General features: G+C 41.5%; 1 protein-coding gene across 2 annotated transcripts in view; it reads right to left on the reverse strand.

Annotated features, from left to right (window-relative positions):
* The window catches only part of si:ch211-1i11.3 (mitogen-activated protein kinase kinase kinase 5), a 16,340-nt gene extending 1,931 nt beyond the window's left edge, over positions 1-14,409 (reverse strand). Inside the window, exons 1-25 of one of the 2 annotated variants that reach the window (XM_035672858.1) lie at positions 13,946-14,282; positions 13,701-13,840; positions 12,405-12,592; positions 12,059-12,227; positions 11,458-11,564; positions 11,112-11,282; positions 10,845-10,957; positions 10,070-10,229; positions 9,775-9,925; positions 9,445-9,549; positions 9,106-9,155; positions 8,396-8,491; positions 7,132-7,216; positions 6,623-6,756; positions 5,592-5,719; positions 4,848-4,984; positions 4,621-4,726; positions 4,310-4,467; positions 3,375-3,570; positions 3,004-3,169; positions 2,532-2,697; positions 1,355-1,540; positions 1,130-1,235; positions 644-890; positions 294-406 (exon numbers count right to left, since the gene is read on the reverse strand). In XM_035672858.1, the coding sequence (XP_035528751.1) occupies positions 294-406; positions 644-890; positions 1,130-1,235; positions 1,355-1,540; positions 2,532-2,697; positions 3,004-3,169; positions 3,375-3,570; positions 4,310-4,467; positions 4,621-4,726; positions 4,848-4,984; positions 5,592-5,719; positions 6,623-6,756; positions 7,132-7,216; positions 8,396-8,491; positions 9,106-9,155; positions 9,445-9,549; positions 9,775-9,925; positions 10,070-10,229; positions 10,845-10,957; positions 11,112-11,282; positions 11,458-11,564; positions 12,059-12,227; positions 12,405-12,592; positions 13,701-13,840; positions 13,946-14,282 (3,715 nt within the window). Of the gene's footprint in view, positions 1-293; positions 407-643; positions 891-1,129; positions 1,236-1,354; positions 1,541-2,531; positions 2,725-3,003; positions 3,170-3,374; positions 3,571-4,309; positions 4,468-4,620; positions 4,727-4,847; positions 4,985-5,591; positions 5,720-6,622; positions 6,757-7,131; positions 7,217-8,395; positions 8,492-9,105; positions 9,156-9,444; positions 9,550-9,774; positions 9,926-10,069; positions 10,230-10,844; positions 10,958-11,111; positions 11,283-11,457; positions 11,565-12,058; positions 12,228-12,404; positions 12,593-13,700; positions 13,841-13,945 lie in introns of both variants that reach the window. The other variant, XM_035672857.1, reaches the window with a different exon arrangement.
* Between the last annotated feature and the right edge of the window lie 3,590 nt (positions 14,410-17,999).

Below are 17,999 nucleotides of genomic sequence, written 5' to 3' on the forward strand. Positions count from 1 at the left end.
TATTTCCCTGTTGTTGTTCCCATGTTTTTTTGCTGAACTACAGTGGTTGGATACATCCTGATACATCCCGACAATAGATGCAAACAGACTGATCAACATATTAACTTTGGCTAACTACGAATGCATTTTTGCAAAGAAAGAAAACTGTGTATTTTACCTCCTCTCCTTGATCCATAACTCTCCCAACAACCATATGAAATGTGAGTATTGTATTAACTTTTCATTTAACAATTTATCTAAAACTTCAGTATCTGAACTGTTCTGATTCGGCATAAATGGTAACATAACATTACCTTCAGTGACTGCTGCTTTCCTCAGTGCATCTATCTGTTGCTGTTTCCTCTGGACAGAGTTCCTCAGTAGCTCCTGGTACTCTCTCTCCTTCTCATTCAGCTGACACAGTAGTCTGAAACACAAACAGCCATCATCACTCAGCAGAAAGCAGTGCAAGTGAAAATTCATATTCATCACTGTGTACAGTGTTAGTGGTCTTTGTATTTTTTCACAGCAAAAACACTTCATTTAAATTCCAAATGTCATTTTATGTAGCCCTAAAAACTAAACATGACAATAATGCAAACTGCTGCAAGTTCCAAAATCTCTAAAAAACTTAAATATAGCACAACATGAATATGAAAGCTACCCTCTGGTCTCTAGTCGTAGGTCCTTCAGTTTCTCACTGAGGGTACAGTTTATGTTGAGCATGAGGTCTGCAGGGTAGCTTGGGCTGGCTGTAGGCAAGATCTCATTTACTGGTGTTTTTTCTTGCTCGTCTGCTTGCACCTCCAGCTGGTCAGGGGTGGGAATTACAGAAGTGTCTGGGTCACCACATTGGTCCTCAGGAGTGCTGTCCTCAATCTCAAATGAGGACTGCAGCTGAAGTTTCAGCTCTGAGAGGCAAAGAGGGGAGTGGTTGGATGGTAGATGGATGGGTGGATAAGACAGTGAATAAATAAACAACAGGAATCTCTAAAAAGTAAACAAACAAGCAAATAACCCAAATAACGTACAAACAAGATACACAAGGAGAAAAATATAAATGTTACCACATTTCCCTCTAATATCCACTTGTCTCTGCAAGGATTTAACCCAAACTTCTGAATTTATACAGCATAGGATTAAGCTCTACCTGGTAGGAGCACAGTGATGGCTTCCTGGACTGCCTGTCTCAGCAGATTGTCCAGAGCAAACATCCAGTGAGGTTTCACTTGCTGCTGCCTCAACACCTTCTTCACCTACATACAGAGCAGGTAGTTTAACACAATTATGAGAAGAGTGATGTTCGACCCAAAATTCCACAACGGCTTGAGCTGACAGCAGTGTAGTCTTGTGTGATGACGCTGAAGTAACTTACTGCATCTTGGAAGCTGAACAGCACCACCTGCATGCTGTTCAGTGATACTGGGACAGTGAGCAGTGTGGCTCGAAGGTCCAGCAGGCTACTTGTCAGCTGCTTCCTGTCCGGGGAACGGATGTTGTCTCGCAAGCAGCCAATGAGTTGGGTGATGTGGTCTGCAGTTATTGATGATCCCTCGCCATGCTTTTAATAAAAAGATTGAGAAAAAAATAGGATGCTGTACTTCTATGGTTCTCATCGTGCTAGAAGTACTTAAGGACTTATTTATCTCACAATAGGGCTCTTTACTTGGATAGTACCAGTCTTTTTTTAGTTTATTATGGATGGACCAATTCAGAATTTTTAGCTGTGATATTAATAACAATAATTGCAGTAATATTAATTGTCTAATCATCTCAGTTCCTCTATACTGTCTGTATAGTCTCTGATCAAAACATGTTGTGCAGATATGAGATTTAAATTCCTACAATAAAACACAGCTATTATCTCTTAAATTTTCATAAAATCCTACATCATAAAAATGTTTGACCTAAAATTAATTGAGAAAAACTGTCAAAGCCTATAAATTTGTTTGTTTGCATGTTTTGGGGAGAAATGCTTTTGTGCACAGACATAACAGTTTTTAAGTGTAAAAAAAGGTAGTGTAAAATAAGATAGCAACAATGCCATTAGTCTCAAGATTATAAACTTGTCAGCCAACACTGATATTAACGTTGCACTCACAGCAAACAGAAATGCCATGTGGCTGTTGGATCACATGGAGTTTCATATTTTTGGCTTTTGGCAATGCCAACAGTGCAACAACAGGTCTAATTGTCATTTACACATGATGTCTTTGCCTATTTAGTAAGACTTTGCTGATATTGATACACAGTTACATATAATAACTGGCTAGTGATTAAACAATTTTCCTGCTATTTGTATTCTGAAACTGTCTTGTGATTTTTATTTATTTAATTGTTTTAACTTGAATTTAAAAGCCTAACCAGAGGCAGGGGATTCAATTTATCTTTAGTTAGATGCCGTATATACATTACATCCCTCTTAAATATAAAAACAAATAAATACAATTTTAGAGAAAATTCTATGAAGTGTATATGTCATGTACAAAGCCACACACTTAATAGATTTCACAATGTTTTGACCTGTGTTGTTGTTACTTTTCTTCACCCACCTGAGGCACAGACTCCTGTATATTAAAGACGACAAGACTGATGTAGTCAGTGAGGATTTGGTGCAGTGTGGCTCTCCTTTCACTGTCCTTTCTCAACATGAAAAGACCAATATTCTCCTCTGTTGAGGCTGGACTGCACATTTCTGATGGAGAGTCCTCTGGTATTCTGGACAGTAGAGGGCAATGGGGAGATCTAGCACACCAGATCAACAGATAAAAATTAAAAAACAAGTCATGTATGTACTGAAATGAAAAAGCAAAAAAAAAAAAAATGTGGTTATCTGTAGACCGTGTCATTTGAAGATGGCATTTTACCCTCCATTTTATACCTACACAGGATGTAGCTGCACCAGATTATCGGACTGAAACCTCAGTGTGGTTTGCCACTGACGTAAGATCCTGTAGACCTATGGCTGATGCAGAGATTATAAGGCTTTTCTCTTGTGTTGAGCAATAATCTATTATGACTTACAGCAGGAAGCTGGTGCTTGGTGGGCTCTCTGAGATTTCATCTGCTCTGAGGGTGGACTGAGGTCTCCTGAGGTCCAGGGAACAGGACAGGTCGATTGAACCTGAGAACGAATCAGTGTCCTCCACAAGGATGGAGACAGGTACAGACAGGCTGCGTTGATAGTCAGCTGCAAAAGCCAGAAACTTTGTGGTTAGATGTCTGACTGTTCAAAATCTCTGACATTTACAAGGTTTTACAACAACAAAGGTATCATGACAGGTGCAATGACAACAGAAGATTTTGTGGTGGGAATAGGAAGCAATTTAGATAAACTGACAACATATACGAGAAAGAAGAGCAGTGTGTGGATATGATGAGTACTGATGCTTCACCAGAAGAGTCTTTAGATTCTATTTCCTGTGGAGCTTTGGTCCTCTTCCTAGGGGACGACCGGAGGAAGGTGTCCTTTAGCAGCTCTGCGGCCATGGCTCTGTCGTCTGGGTTCGGAGTGAAGCAGTTCATGATGAAGCCCTTTGCCGCGTCTGACATGCACTCTGGAACCTTGGGGTGGATCTTAAACATGCCCACCTTTATGGGATTGGGGCAATTAAAATTGGCAATTAATTTAGTTAATTTCACTATTTTTATTTGTTACTGTGTGTTTTGAAAGAGAAAATATTTTGCTATTATTTGTCCAACAAGAATCTACAGTGGCTCTGTGACATTGTACTGATGCCATGTTCTTTAAATGGTAATTACACATTTCTGACTTGTAAATAGTGGTCACGTCAACGTCCAGTTCGTAATTATGACTGGGAAACTCTGATATATATGAAATATCTGATATATCAAAGTTAGTCAAATTACACGTGCCTACAAAAACAAATATGTATCAAATATCACATTACCCAAAGACCGTCATTTTTATTCACATACAACCAACTCGGTGCTGATAGGGATGTCATTAGTTTTGCAGGCATTTGGTAAAAAAAAAAAAAAAAAGTATTGGAAAAATTTTGATTTTGACCACATGATGGCCCTAGATGAGAAGTTAATGAATCAAAAGAGTCAATACAATTCATCCTCAAGGCAAAATTTTTGAGACATTTTACTCAAAACCACAAATTATAACCTAAAAGTCACTCTTGAGTTTTCCTCTAGAGGCTTAAGCCCCACTTATGTCCACTACCCTTACAAAAAATATTAATGATTGCCAAATTTAGAACTATCCTTTTATAAAAACGCCACTATTTTCATGTATTTATCAAAGGTGCATGTATGCATGTCCTGCATGTTTATACAAAAAATACAGCATTCCCTTATTTACCTTGAACATGGCTGCCTGAGGACTTCCCAGCTCATGGAAGGGTGGTTTGCCTGTTGCCATTTCTATAATAGTGCACCCTAGGGACCAGATATCGGCCGGCTTCCCATAACCCCGAGGCCCTTGGTCTATAATCTCTGGGGCCATGTACTGGAGAGTTCCTAAGGAAAGTTATCATATAAGTGATTAAAATGCAAGCACAGATCACTACACACATAAAAATACAGCTTATCCTTATAATGTAGTTAAATCTGTAAATGGGAATCACTGAATCAAAGTGTGTGAAACAAGATGGAGTCTACACAGCATCTTACCAGTGAATGTCTCAGTGCAGGGGTTGATCCCTGCTAATCGTTTGGAGGTTCCAAAGTCTGAGATCTTCAGCACTCCACTATATGTGTTGATCAGTACATTGTCACCCTGCAGCACAGACAAATTACCCACACTGAGATGTTTCGCAAACACTACCGTCTTATACTATAAAGCTAAGCTGAAATTATTCTAGACAGAAAAATAATAGATCCCAGGGTGCTCTGCTCACCTTAATATCTCTGTGGACTATCTGATTGTCATGAAGGTATTTGAGCCCCTCCAGGATCTGTTTGGTGTAGAAGATGATAGTGGCTTCGTTGTCCTTCAGCGGACCCCATTTAGAGCGCAGGAGAGATGACAAACTTCCTACAAGCGAGAATGTAAAATGATATAAGCCGGTATCATTTTTCAGAACAGATCCTGCTGTGAAAATTGAATGAAATTTCTGACATATCCACAAAGGCAGAGATGTGAATAAAACATCATTTCACAACAGAAAACACAATTTCCTTCCTTACTTACTCCTTACTTAAACTTACAGTTTCTTAGCTAAGATGTTTATCTGACAATCTCGTCATTGTCTAAAGAGAATCAGGAATACTGCTCATTAGATAAAAATCTGCTGCAGGATGTCTTTGGAACCACCCACTTTCTTAAAACTGGCTTCCAGTAGATATTACACAATCCCACTTACAAATTTAAACACAAGGCAGACGCTGACTTCCTTGATACTTAGTAAAGGCATTATCCTGTAACAAAGCCACACAGTAACTAGGGAAATGCAGACTTGAAAGCAGGGGCAAGACTTCCTTATGTTGGCCAATCTGAAAAACCTACTCATGACTTCTTTGCCAGTCCCTCCTGCACCCGCCCTCTATTTTTATTCCACTGGAAGTTTCAAAGAACATTATTTAATCTGATGATCTTATCTTTAAAGCTACGTATCGGAAGTTTTATATTTTAGGATTCATACCTCCAGGTACTTCTTCCATGAAGATCTTGATGAAACCATCCTGACTGACAGAGCCCAGGTACTGGACAATATTTCTGTGTTTTAGCCTCTTGTGCAGAGCTATCTCCTCATGGAGGGGCTGGGAGTACCTAGGAGAGACAGAGGGGAAAATGTGACTGTGAAGTTTTGGTCAACAGTACAACATCTCTTATGATTCTTCAATATCTTAAAACATGCAGGATACACACACACACACACACACAGAGACACAAAATATACACACAGAAGTTAACGGGCTGTGTACATCATACCCAGTGTTTCCATACCTCAGAATTCTAAATAAACCAATTTATAATTAGACAGACAACATTCTGGGAGATGCATGACTAAATTCTAGCAACATTTCCTCTCTGATACATGCAGTATGTGTTTATCAGAATAGTAGGTAGAAAGGTTTGCATTTCACGTAAATAAATGAAATGGTCCAGGGAAGTAACAACTTTAAAAACGCTTTATACGCTATGTCACATGACAGGTGCTATTGCACAACACCAAACGATTTTTCCTCTCTCTCTCTCCGTCTGTCAGTTAAAAGGATCTATTCTATTTTGTTGCTGTACATCTGGATTGTCACTGCACACCGACTAATCAGACACATTCTTTCTCAGTTGGAGTCTTTTTTTGTTGCTGATAAGTGAATCCAGCTTGATAATAACAAAATAAGAAGAGTGATGGATAGAGAAGAAAAATACTCTGAGTGATTTAAATATCACATTTCCTTTGACGGAATCGTCAGATTAAGCCTAAACGTTTTTGTGCAGAGTGTAGAGTAACAAACAAAGACTGAAAAGTATAAACAGTCATCCATCTCCCCCAAGAGTCCTAAAGAGCATTGGGTATTCAGAGCATGCCAGTGAGTGTCATCGCTGCCAAATCCTTTCCCGTTAAGGGTGTTATGGAAAAAACTTTCTTGTGAGAAACAGTGCAGCTCTGTGTCTCCCACTGAAGGATGACTGAAGGTGCAAAACAGCGTGAGTGTTGGTTTCTCATACGTGCTGTCCTTCTCAGGGATTTCCTTGATGGCGATGCGTACTTGGTTGCTCAAGTCCCTCCCAGCGTACACCACACCGTACGTCCCTTTGCCCAGAACCACCTTGTCTCTATTCTCATTGGTCTCATAGACGTACTGGAGAAAAAAAAATGAAGTGAGCATGAGTGAGAATGCAATGAGTGAAAGTTGGAGCATCAGAGGAATAGTGAGGAATTTCACAAGCAACCACAAGTAGGATAAGAGAGAAATGTTAAGAGTGAGAGAACAGATGTTTCATCCAGGAACTTCTGACAATAAACAGTATTCCAGTATTCTGAGAATAAATTTCACAACACATGTGAGTGTATGTGAAATTACGTGGAATTAACACAATGTTAAAGGAATGCTTTTGTTTCCTGTTCCTCAGAATTTGATTTCCTGCCAGTTAACAGTGGTTTTCTAGTTGTTGAGGCAATGAGACCAAATATAGAGCCCACTCTGCCTCAGAGAGAATGGAGGACTGTGACTGACCTCTAGTATTCCCTCAGTTAGATGGTTCAGGTCCTGAGCAGAGTCTTCAGCCTGCTGAAGTAGAGAGTTTACCAGCTCGCAGAAACTAGTGAAAGAAGAGCAATGTTTTTATGAGTGGATCCCCATTTGTTTATATAGTGCACATAAAGACCTTTATGCACAATTGTGAGCCATTGAAAATACAAAGAAAACACACACTGCTGAAGTGAAAATACACACTGCTGAAGTGGTCACTTAACACTGCCTGTATGCACACAGGCAATGAAGTTTCTCATATCAATAACTGCATAGTTTACTTTGCACAGGACAACAACTGTTTTATCTTGTTAGCAACATGTTTTTTTGTCTTTTTCTCCCTTTTCTTCCTTTATTTTTCTTTGGTCTCATATTTGGCTTATGATATTCTTTGATACTGTACCTTTTATGTCATATTTTTGTCACATTTACTTTAAGAAAAAAAAAGTGACAGTGAAATAAGGCAGTACAAAAGAAGGTTTCTACAACACAACAAGAATGTATACAAGGCAAGATTCAGAATACTATTTAGAAAATAGTTGGCTTTATTGGGAGGAAAATGCACTCAACATGTTTGTTGGACCTCAATGGCACACAAAGTGTGTACCACCAAGGTCACAACTTTTGTTTGTTTACAAGAAACCCCGTAGGGCACCTCTAAAGGGATCAGTTTGCCTCAAACACAAAAAACATTTCCAACTAAATTTAACTTTCTTCAAGTAGTATGTAGCTGTGCACATAGTTTCAGTTTTACATTGATGTTTTTGGTGGTAAATTCCAAGGAAAACTGTCCACTAGGAACCAGGACATTGTATCAGGAAAAATAATGTAATTTCCTTTGATAAACATAAATAAAAGTTAATTCACTTCCATTGTACTGAAGTGGCATGTCACAATACTTAACCTATCAGCAGTGGTATACAACAAGAGGTTAGAAGTTTTGATTTGGGTCAACTGTTTAAGAGTGAACAAATCTGTCCAAGGGGGGATTTCCTAAAGAGCAATAAAGGAAATATGACTCATACACTGTAATTACATCACACTCATTTATCCAGGCCACCTACTAGTCTGCAAAGCTAGTCTGTCTATTTGTCTGTCGGCCTGTGATTATCTCCCCGCACCCTGTGATGATGTCTGTCATCTTTATCTAGCCAGTCAGTTGGTCAGTGAGCAAATCATTTGCACTGCCTCGCACACACACAGACACACACTGCCCTGCTGTATCTTTGCCAACGTATTCGTTACTCACCCTTTACAGTGTAGCTCAGAGGGGAAGCAGAGCTGGAAGTCATCTGAGTTATAGTGGACATACAGGAAGCAGCTCCGCTCATCAATCTTTGAAACACTTAAGAAGGAAAAAAGCAAATAAATATTTCCACTCTTCAAACAGTCATCATCATTTGTTTGTTTAGAAAGGCAGTGTCAAATAGCTGTAAGCAAATAGTTTCCGCTAAACACAAAGGATGTTGATTAAAATGGACTGTATCTATCAGCCCCTTTTCTGCTGCAGGGAACCAATAGTGTTTGCATTGCAAAGGATATCAGGGAAAAGTCATTAGCTCAGTAAATGCTGATGAAGAGCAAGGCCCTGCACCAAGGAAAAAATGTGTTTCTTATCTTTCCCCAACATATTGCAATCTGATAATGTCATGTGTTTGTGACGCTGCAGCTGACTGTTTTAGGTATTTGCTGTAAATTGCCCATGTGGCAAATCAGGCAGACAAAACCAGGCTAAAGTACACAGCAACCCAGATCGGCAGCCAGAGAGGAGTCAACAAAAAGCTTAACAAACAAAAAAAGAAGCAAAGCCTGAAACCAGAACAAGAATCTCACTGACAGCCAAGGTTTCCCAGACAACCTGTATGTTTTGGGTCCTCTGACTTTGCTGCAGGCCGGACCACACCCAGAACTGAGAGCAGATATTTGAGTGGTGTTAGCACATGCTGTAATCCACTTTACCTCACTCCCCGAATTGCAGAGGCTGGGAAAGTCCACTGGTGTAAGCCTTTCTGTGGAATCAAGGATGCAGTTCAAAACACGGAATTAAGAAAGTATGTTACACGTCATAGCAGCTCTTATTTGCATATATGTGTGCCTGCAAGAAAAAGAAAGTAAAGAGCCCTGAGGTATGCAGTAAGTCAAAGAGCACACCCTGATTAAACATTCACTGGACCATAAATCAGTATGAGAAAAGTTCTTCCTGTTATGTAATTTAATCTGCATCCTACAGCAGGTACTCATACACACGTATTCTGATAAGAAGGTGGCTCAGGGATGGGGGGGAGAGGATCTACATACCTTCAAGGACGTGACATGTTTCAACTGAACAGTGCAACTTTCATCCTCCTCGCTCACACACACAATAGCTGGTTGCAGGAGTTTACTGGGCTCAAGAATGAGCACCTGAGAAACAACAATTCAAAATTGAAATCCTATTAGCAATATTTTATAACAGCCAATAGCTTTCATTTATTTATAATAGGAGGTCAAAACTGTCTTGCTTTCTTCATTCCTGACCAAATCCCACCTTAAGGTAAAAATGGACAATGGTGGGTCCCAGTTAATAAATACTTTTTTTTATGTTTTTTATTGTTACGGTTACTGTTAAGGATATCGGTGTTGTCTTACTGGGCAGCGGTCTGTAGAGACAGTGGGTTTACAGGCCTGCATAAGCAGCTCCATCCAGAAGTCCACTGTGTCGTGTTTAGGAGATTTCCCCTCGGGTGGTTTGGCAAATTGACTGTACAGGATGAACGTCTCCATAATGGATGCCACATACCTGAAAAAAATACACTAAACTCATTATTCCACTCAATGAATCTGAGAATAAGATAAATCCCTCTAAATGCTTTCTAACAACCAAATGAAACTAAAATGCACTACAAACTGAATCTTAATGACGATTTACACCCTATAGCCTCACCAGATGGGGGCCTTAAGCCTGTAGAGCTTCTCAGAGGCCTCGATGACTTTCCTGTGTTCATTAGCAAGGATGTTTGCTCCGAGGTAGAAGCCGACATCCCAGTAGTCCTTCATCTTCTCCAAACTGCCCTTTCTACCCAGCAGAGAGCTTAGAGTCACACCTTAACACCAACATAATAGCACAGAACACAACAATTCATTAACAAATTCATATAAAAACCACTTATAGATTTCCTGACTAATAGACTAATATGTGCATCAACATATGATGGCCCTGTGGACAGATACAGGGTGTGGAGCCAGAGCAGGAACCATGTGGCAATACAAAGCTATTATGTGCATACATACAATGTGCATTATGGATGTAACACTGCATTGATTCTAATTGATAAATCAATTCTAAAGACAATTATGTGCGTGTATTGGTCAAAATAACATATTATGATGTGTACTGTGAAATGCAGCACATGTGTAGAAATACATGCACTAGTTTGCACTTAAAGACGTGCAATGTAAAATTACTGTAAAATGACTCTTTTCTTATTTATGGTAAATTATGTTACAAAAATAAAAATGGTTTTCTGTGTAATGCATTTTATCTGAAAACATTTCAATCTTCCAGTATTGAAAAATGGAAAATAAAAACTAGAGCACAAAAAAACCAAAACATTTCAAATACAACCAGAATGGTGGCCTTGCAACATAAAGTGTAATGCATAAGTAGTATCAGGCATTATGACACACTGGATCTAAAAGAATCTGAAAGCATTAAGCACCAATTTTGCGCAACTCAATGGAAGTTTCAAATTCATGGCCAGCTGCCATCAGGAGGACCACGTTGTTGATTCCAGAGTGAAGAGTTGGCTCTGTCTCAAAAGCTTTTCCATACCTGACAAATAATAGAAAAAACAGCACTAGTTGATTATACTGGAACACTGACAGATAGGGGACAAATGTAACATCCCAATAATAACATAAACTGCAACAATCAAAAAAGAAGGTTAACTATCAAGTAGGCTTTGCATGCAACACATTGGCTGTACCAATAGCAGGCCTGGTCTCTGCTGCGCTGGTCAGTGAACCCAGAGCACATGAACATGTCTTTGTAGATCCGTCCACACAGGCAGAAGACATCTGACGCCACCTTGCCGCCCGACTCCACGATAGGCAGAATTAACTCCAAAGCCTTAGCGCGATCTCCAGGGTGATTCCTCCTGATATGGAAAGATTTGTTAATATCAGTGGTTTTATCAAAGCTGTTTATATCTTGTATACTCTACATACAGATAAAGGATGCAGGCTGAGAATGGCACAAAACAAAGGGCAGAACCCAGAGAAGAGATTGCAATAGTTTAATTATGATTACTACAATAGGAGTAATCTGGGTACCTGTTTAGAGCAAATATATAATGAAACTTGATATTCTGATGCTTTGCTACCAGACACATGGGCAGGTTGTTCAGAGTCTCCACCAGTTTGATTATGGAATCGTAGTCCTGAGAAAAGAGGGTGCAGAATTACAATGTATTATTTACCATTCTTTCATCTGATACTGACATTTAATACTTTATTATTGCAACATTTATTACTAATAATCATTCAAACCTTAATGGTTATTTTTCCTCTTATCTACATCTACACAGAACCCTGATCCTGGGTTTTGATTCATCATGACTCAGTACTGTACTCCTGAAGGTCCCCAAATCTGTCTTCTTAATGCCGTTAACAGTAATACTCTCATAATGAAACACAGGCCTTTTCACGTTTCACTATATTTAGTGATAACAAATCTTTAAAAATTTTCCCCTTTTTAAAAAGTGAAGACTTGCTTTTTTCTATGAACTGAATAGGCTCTGCAACCAATCATTTTCTTCATCTGAAAAATAATTGAACGATTAATAAGTAAAGAAAATAAACACTGGTTGTAGCCCTAGACCTTTTACACACTCCATGTCTAGGCATTTACTCACATGCATACATAAACACACACCTGAATGTCCCTGTAGGACAACAGCAGGTTCATGACTATATCAGGAGTGAGCAGGTCTACACTGTCCAGGCGTTTCTGGATGCGGCTCAACTCCTCGCTCAGGTCTTGGCCACTGAACCGTTCCCGTGCCATTCGAATCTCATGCCTGATTGACTCCCGGAAGTACTCGCTGTCAGCAGAAAGAGCAGAGGAGTCGTAAAATCCCACACTCTCACTACCTTCAATGTATCAGCCAAACAAAGCCAAACATGGGGAAAGCTGTGAGTTACAGTATAACCAAATACATGTGTAATCTGAGGTGATAATGTTTTTGGCGAAGCACACTGCCCTGCAGTTTATAGCTGACCTGGACTGAACATGCACGTTGTTAAGCAGATGCACCAGTCTGTCCACCAGCAGGGTCAGCAGGGGCTCCAGCTGAAAACAAGGCTGCATCAACTCTTTCATACCAGTCATCATTGTAGCATCACAGGCAAACACTTTGCCCTGAGGTGACACCACGTAAGGGATGAAGGTGTAACTTCCACACTGCTCCTGAGGGAAGACGATGCACGCATTATATAGGGGTGAATTCTCACGGGGAGATCTTGCAGAGGAGTGATTTTGTTTCATTTCATCTCCATGATTTATTTCATCTTATCACATTTATGATAAACATAATACCTCCTTCATCAAATCTCTCATACGGAACCCAATGAATAACATAATTTTATTTACGATTCCCAATTGTGAAGATTTGCAGCTTGTATCTGTTTCACATAACTGAAAATTAGATTTTGTACCATTGGTCAGACAAAATAAAACACTTATATTGAAACTGGCACAGAAAACTTTATACTTTCTGAACTGTTACAGACCAAACCATCAATTGATTAGTCAAGAAAATAATCAGCAGAATAATCAGTAATGAAAATATGAATTAGTTGCAGCCATGGCTTATGCACATGCCAGGAAGCCCTTGGAAAAAAACAATTTGGGCCCCTGTTGGCTGCATTTCATCTCGCTTACACTAAGTACAGTGCACACAGAGCAACACACACATCCTGATATTATTTTGCATAGAGCCACAGAGGACAACCACGCTGCTAGCAGAACTTGGCCCAAGGTTTGCTGTGAAATAATGAATGTCTCAAAACTAAACCACAGCCCCTCTTCAAGATAGGGCCCTCAGATTAGTTATTAGTGCAGGACTCACCTCGAGGTCCTTTTTTATATCAGTTCAAATCTGACCTAAGTGGTGCATAATCTTTACACAGTGTACCAGGCTTTTCAAGCCCTAAGGCAGTTTGTAATACATGACCGCAGCTCTAGTTCACCATCTCATTCACCCTATAATAATAAACAGGGGTTGTGTTGCTTTTAAAGGCGCAGTAAGTGATAAAAGAGAAAGACAGCTGATTGTGGAGTCTCATTCCCAGGTTGTCAAATGCCCTCATTTCGGGTTGTTTCCACGTCTTTGTGGAGTTCTCTCTCCTGATTGGATAAAGTGCGAACGATTCACCAGAAAATGCATTCTCTGTTCACTGCAAAAGGGGTGGGGGACTGGGAGACCCATGTTTACTGCCCAAACACTCTATGTGAGTGATGGCTGTCAGAGTGCAGAGCTATTTAACGCAAAATGTGGCTCTCAGCAGTAAGTTACCTTGACAGCCTGCAGATCACTGTCTGGCTTGTAACAGTATAGGATAGTGTTATTGGTCATGCCGAAACTTTCTCTCACTCCAAGGTGATAGAAAAGGGAAGGCTGGCAGAAAGAGTCACTCATCTCAACCACTGCTACATCTGTAGGAGAAATGTAAAAAAAAAAAAAAAAGGGCGGGTCAGTTTGCGTAATTTGCGTAATATGTGTCATCCAAGTTATCCAACAGTCAGCATGCCTGCACTTGCCTGCATTGTAGAAACTATCCAGTATGTCTGTGGTGCCCATTGATATCCTCTCATATGGGATGGTTTTGAAAACGGCGTGTGCGTCCGCGCAGGCTTCCTTGAGACATTTCAGTGACAAGTTCTCCTCAGTCTGCGGCACCGACGCGTCCTCGTTGACAATGTATGCCACGGACACCGCTCTGGTCCGACTGCGTGGGGAAACGATCTGTTTACCCGAGCCGCTGGCGCTCAGCTCTATGGCCAGCGGGTCCTGCCACAAACTTCCAGCGGACACCCACACTGGATCTTTCCTCCTCAGTTCGTGCAGGCTCATTCGCCTGCGCTCCGTCGTATACATGTTCTGCTTTATTGTGCAGCTCCGACGTTTAATGCATGTCCTTAGTCGGGACAGGCTCCATTAAAGAAAACCCAACAGGACGCTTGCTCGTTCTTGTAATTCCCCAGGTGCGTCGTCGCCGCCTCCGCCTCTGCTCATACGACATATCCACTAACATTCCCGGTACTCCTCTCCACTCGACCCGCCCTCCCCTCCTCCCCTCTCCTCCTCTCTCCTCTCCTCTTCCCCTCTCCTCTCCTCTCCTCTCTGTTGTGGAGGTTTTAGACTTGTGCCGCGGACAGGAGCATCAAAGACACACTGAGGCTTCACCATCATGAAGGAAACATCTAAGGCCCGTTTATTAGGCTCAATAATTGTTCAAATGCCATCAGGCACGCTGTCAGATTAGACGAGGAGGAGGAGGAGGAGGAGGAGGAGTGTGTATCCCTCCATCTAATGTTGCCACAGTAACGGCGCCCAAATCACTTTCATCCTGCCGGCATGACGCTGTCAGCCTCCGATACACACACACACACACACACACACACACACACACACACACACATTGAGCTGACCCCGGACAAAGAAAATAAAGAAGGTTACCTGTTTTATTAAAGAGCAACTGTCCTTTTCTCTACATCACTGAAGGGAACGCGGCAGTTGGAGGATTTCTGCTCCTCTCAGCGACAATTTCTCCCTTTCCGTAGCTGCTAGTCTCCTGGCAGAGCTGCCTCAGCGTCTCTCCAAGGTGCCCACATATGATTGGCTGTCAGTCCTCCACCTCGACTCAAGACGCCCTCCTATTGGCTGCCGTTCACCGCTGTCCAGCCCTCCGCGGGAGACATCTTTGTCGAGGGCAACGGGTTCAACGACTTAATTAGCCGGAGTGCTCCTCCGTTAAAACGTTTGCCCTTGCCTTTTTTTTTTTTTTTATGTGCGGCGCAGCGTCTCTGTAGGACTGTAAACCGACAGCAGGCTCCCGTTAATGACACTGTGTCATTTCATGTTTCAATTTAGTGATTAGAGCCGCGTTTTGGAGAGTTTTATGGAACTTGATTTATTGTTCTCCCTGTGCGCTGAAACAGCTGCACTGAGGTGCTGAGGGTTTGTTAAATGAGCTGATATGGATTCAAAGCCAATAAGGATTTCATTCAGTAAAAAGCTGAGAAGGAAAAAAATAAAGAATCAAGGTGACACAAATGAAACAAAACTCTGCTGCCCTGGTTTTGTTTCTCAGGGGAAACCGGGATTAAACAATATGAAACAACTACTTTTGAATATTAATAAACCATGGCCAACATCCTGTTTCTAGTCATCATTTAGACCTCCTGCTTCTTAATCAGGCCTTTAAAGATCATAGTGCAATTAAGATTTGTTTTTTTGGACAGGAAGTTTGTTGTTTGGTTTGTTCAAAATATTCGAATAATATGTAAAATTCAACATACAGTCAGACTTCGCCAGCGATAGATAGGACAATAAAGTCCTGGATTTATTTCCATCGTTGTCCCAGATGTTTTCCACAGCAACCTTTATCCAGGTGGAGACATTCAAAGTCTGACATAAGAAATATTAGAAATTGCAAAACAGACAATTGATAGAAAGTAACTCATACAGAATTGCTTAATTGCAATTTTGACTAAATTTGCTAATATTGAACTGTAGATCACTTAACACTCAGCAGTTAAAGAGGGCTCATGCACAATCAGGTGTTTTTCTTCATAGGTTTTTATGATATTCATTATGTGCTGTTTTGGATGTATTTTCCTGTCAAATTGTGTGTATTTGTATCCACTACCCACCAGCTCAGGTCATACATGCTATAGCCTATATGTGCATTTACTTTCTATAAAAAATAACCAATTAATAAACGTATGAGGTTGTGTGGTTTAGCAACCTTGGGGAGATTACAGACACATTTTTAGGGTGAGTCCAGTATTTTAACACCCAGGATTTCACTATTTCTCCACCAGCAGCGGGATGTTATAAAAGCATATAAATGTTAGGAAACAAAGTGGGAACACTTGCAGGTCTGTAATTCGTTCTGTAACCTTCGCCTACTGAGACAGTTTTTTTCAGTCATGTGTTTACAGGAGTTGCTGATGCTCCATTTATGTAAATCTTGCAGAAAATTTAGGAAAATAACTTCTAAATTTACATTTTATTTTGTATTTTCGTAGAGTTGGTTGGAGGAGGAATCCACAGCACTGGAATTTTGAAAAACACACTATCAGTACAAATCCTAGATTCCAGCCATGGACCCATGGATGGGTGGAAACAGCAGAATAACTGACTGTCAGTCAGGTTGATTAAGACCACTCAGAAGGTAAAGGCAACCTTATCCATTAAAAGGGAATTTATAACAATCCTTTATTTAGCTAAGTATGAATATAAGTGATATGGAACGTTTCCTGCTATGGAGCACTGTGAGCCTACAGGACAATCTGTTTACAAGCAACTGCAGGCTGTTTCATTTTTATAAAACTCAAACAATTTTTGACAACAGTGCCTCCTTGTATGTTTCTACATAGCCTTTGTAGTCTACCCTACAGTGTATTTACTACCGTGTTGAGAACATATCTGCTAATTGAAACAATGCAGTGTCTTTATGCGCATTGTAAATCCCCGGCACACCCGCGCCCTTTGACACACATAGCTTTGAGCCATGGCAAATTTGGACACAGGCGCCATGTGCTGTACCCTATATACAACATTAAAACAGACAAACATCCCATTAAAGCACCAATGACAGCACATCCTCGCGCAGAGATGCTGGGAGGGACGGGAGGAGGAGGGTGCGCTTCTGGTGGGTGGGACAAACGAGCGCTATAGAAAGGGGGATGCTGCAGCCCCGTCCCCCTCATATCTCACTCCACCCAGCCCTAGAATAAAAACCACCGGTGACGTGCGCGCAGGGAAGCACCCAGCAGTATGTGCGCGCCCACGGGAGGGGCCGATAGAAAATGGCGAGTCTGTGCAAAAGGCAGCAATGCACGATAGAGAGGCGCGGCTTTCGGCAGGAACTTGACTCTTGGAGGCACAAACTCATTCACTGTGTAGGTAAGCTCTCTTGGCATTGTGTGTGTGCGTGTGTGTGGCGCGGTCCGGGCGGCCGGGGGGTGCCGGGAACTGTGTTTGGGTTTGGTTTTTTGGAGTGGAAAGAGCGCAGAGCCGCGTCCGCTGGAAAACCTATAGGCTCTCGTGGAGCTGTCATTTTTCGTTACGCACGGCTGTTGCCTGGCGCTGCCTGCCTCCCACCGGACACATCCAAAAATATTCAGCCCCAAGTTTTCGGGCTCCCGTCGGGTGTGTCACCAGGTGTGTCACCTGCCCGCTGTGTGTGTGTGTGTGTGTGTGACCTGTGTGAATGTTGACTGTAGTTGCATCCGGAGTGTCTGCGTTTTGGAGCCGCTGGGCAGTTTGTAGACATTATTCCATAGCTGTTTATTTATTGTAAGCAGTGTCACGTGTGCAGATGGAGCTGCGCCTCAGCCAATCAGCTTCCCCGCTATAGGCTGGCCCGTGCCCGCGTGCGCGCCGCCGGGTTGATTTTTTTTGGTGAGGGGGAGGGCGGTGCGCGCTCTCAATCTCCAAACATGACTCCCCCCTCCTCCTCCCCCCTCTACTTCCCTGGAAATCGGCTTTTGGGAGCGCGCATTGCTGCATTGGGGGAAATGTCAGTGGGAATAATTTTGTATTTTCGGGGGGAGGTATAGGCGGGGGGCGGCGGGGAGAAACGCC

This window comes from Morone saxatilis, unplaced genomic scaffold (assembly GCF_004916995.1).
Source record: "Morone saxatilis isolate NCDOM2014 unplaced genomic scaffold, NCSU_SB_2.0 Contig24, whole genome shotgun sequence".
NCBI classification, from domain to species: domain Eukaryota; kingdom Metazoa; phylum Chordata; class Actinopteri; family Moronidae; genus Morone; species Morone saxatilis.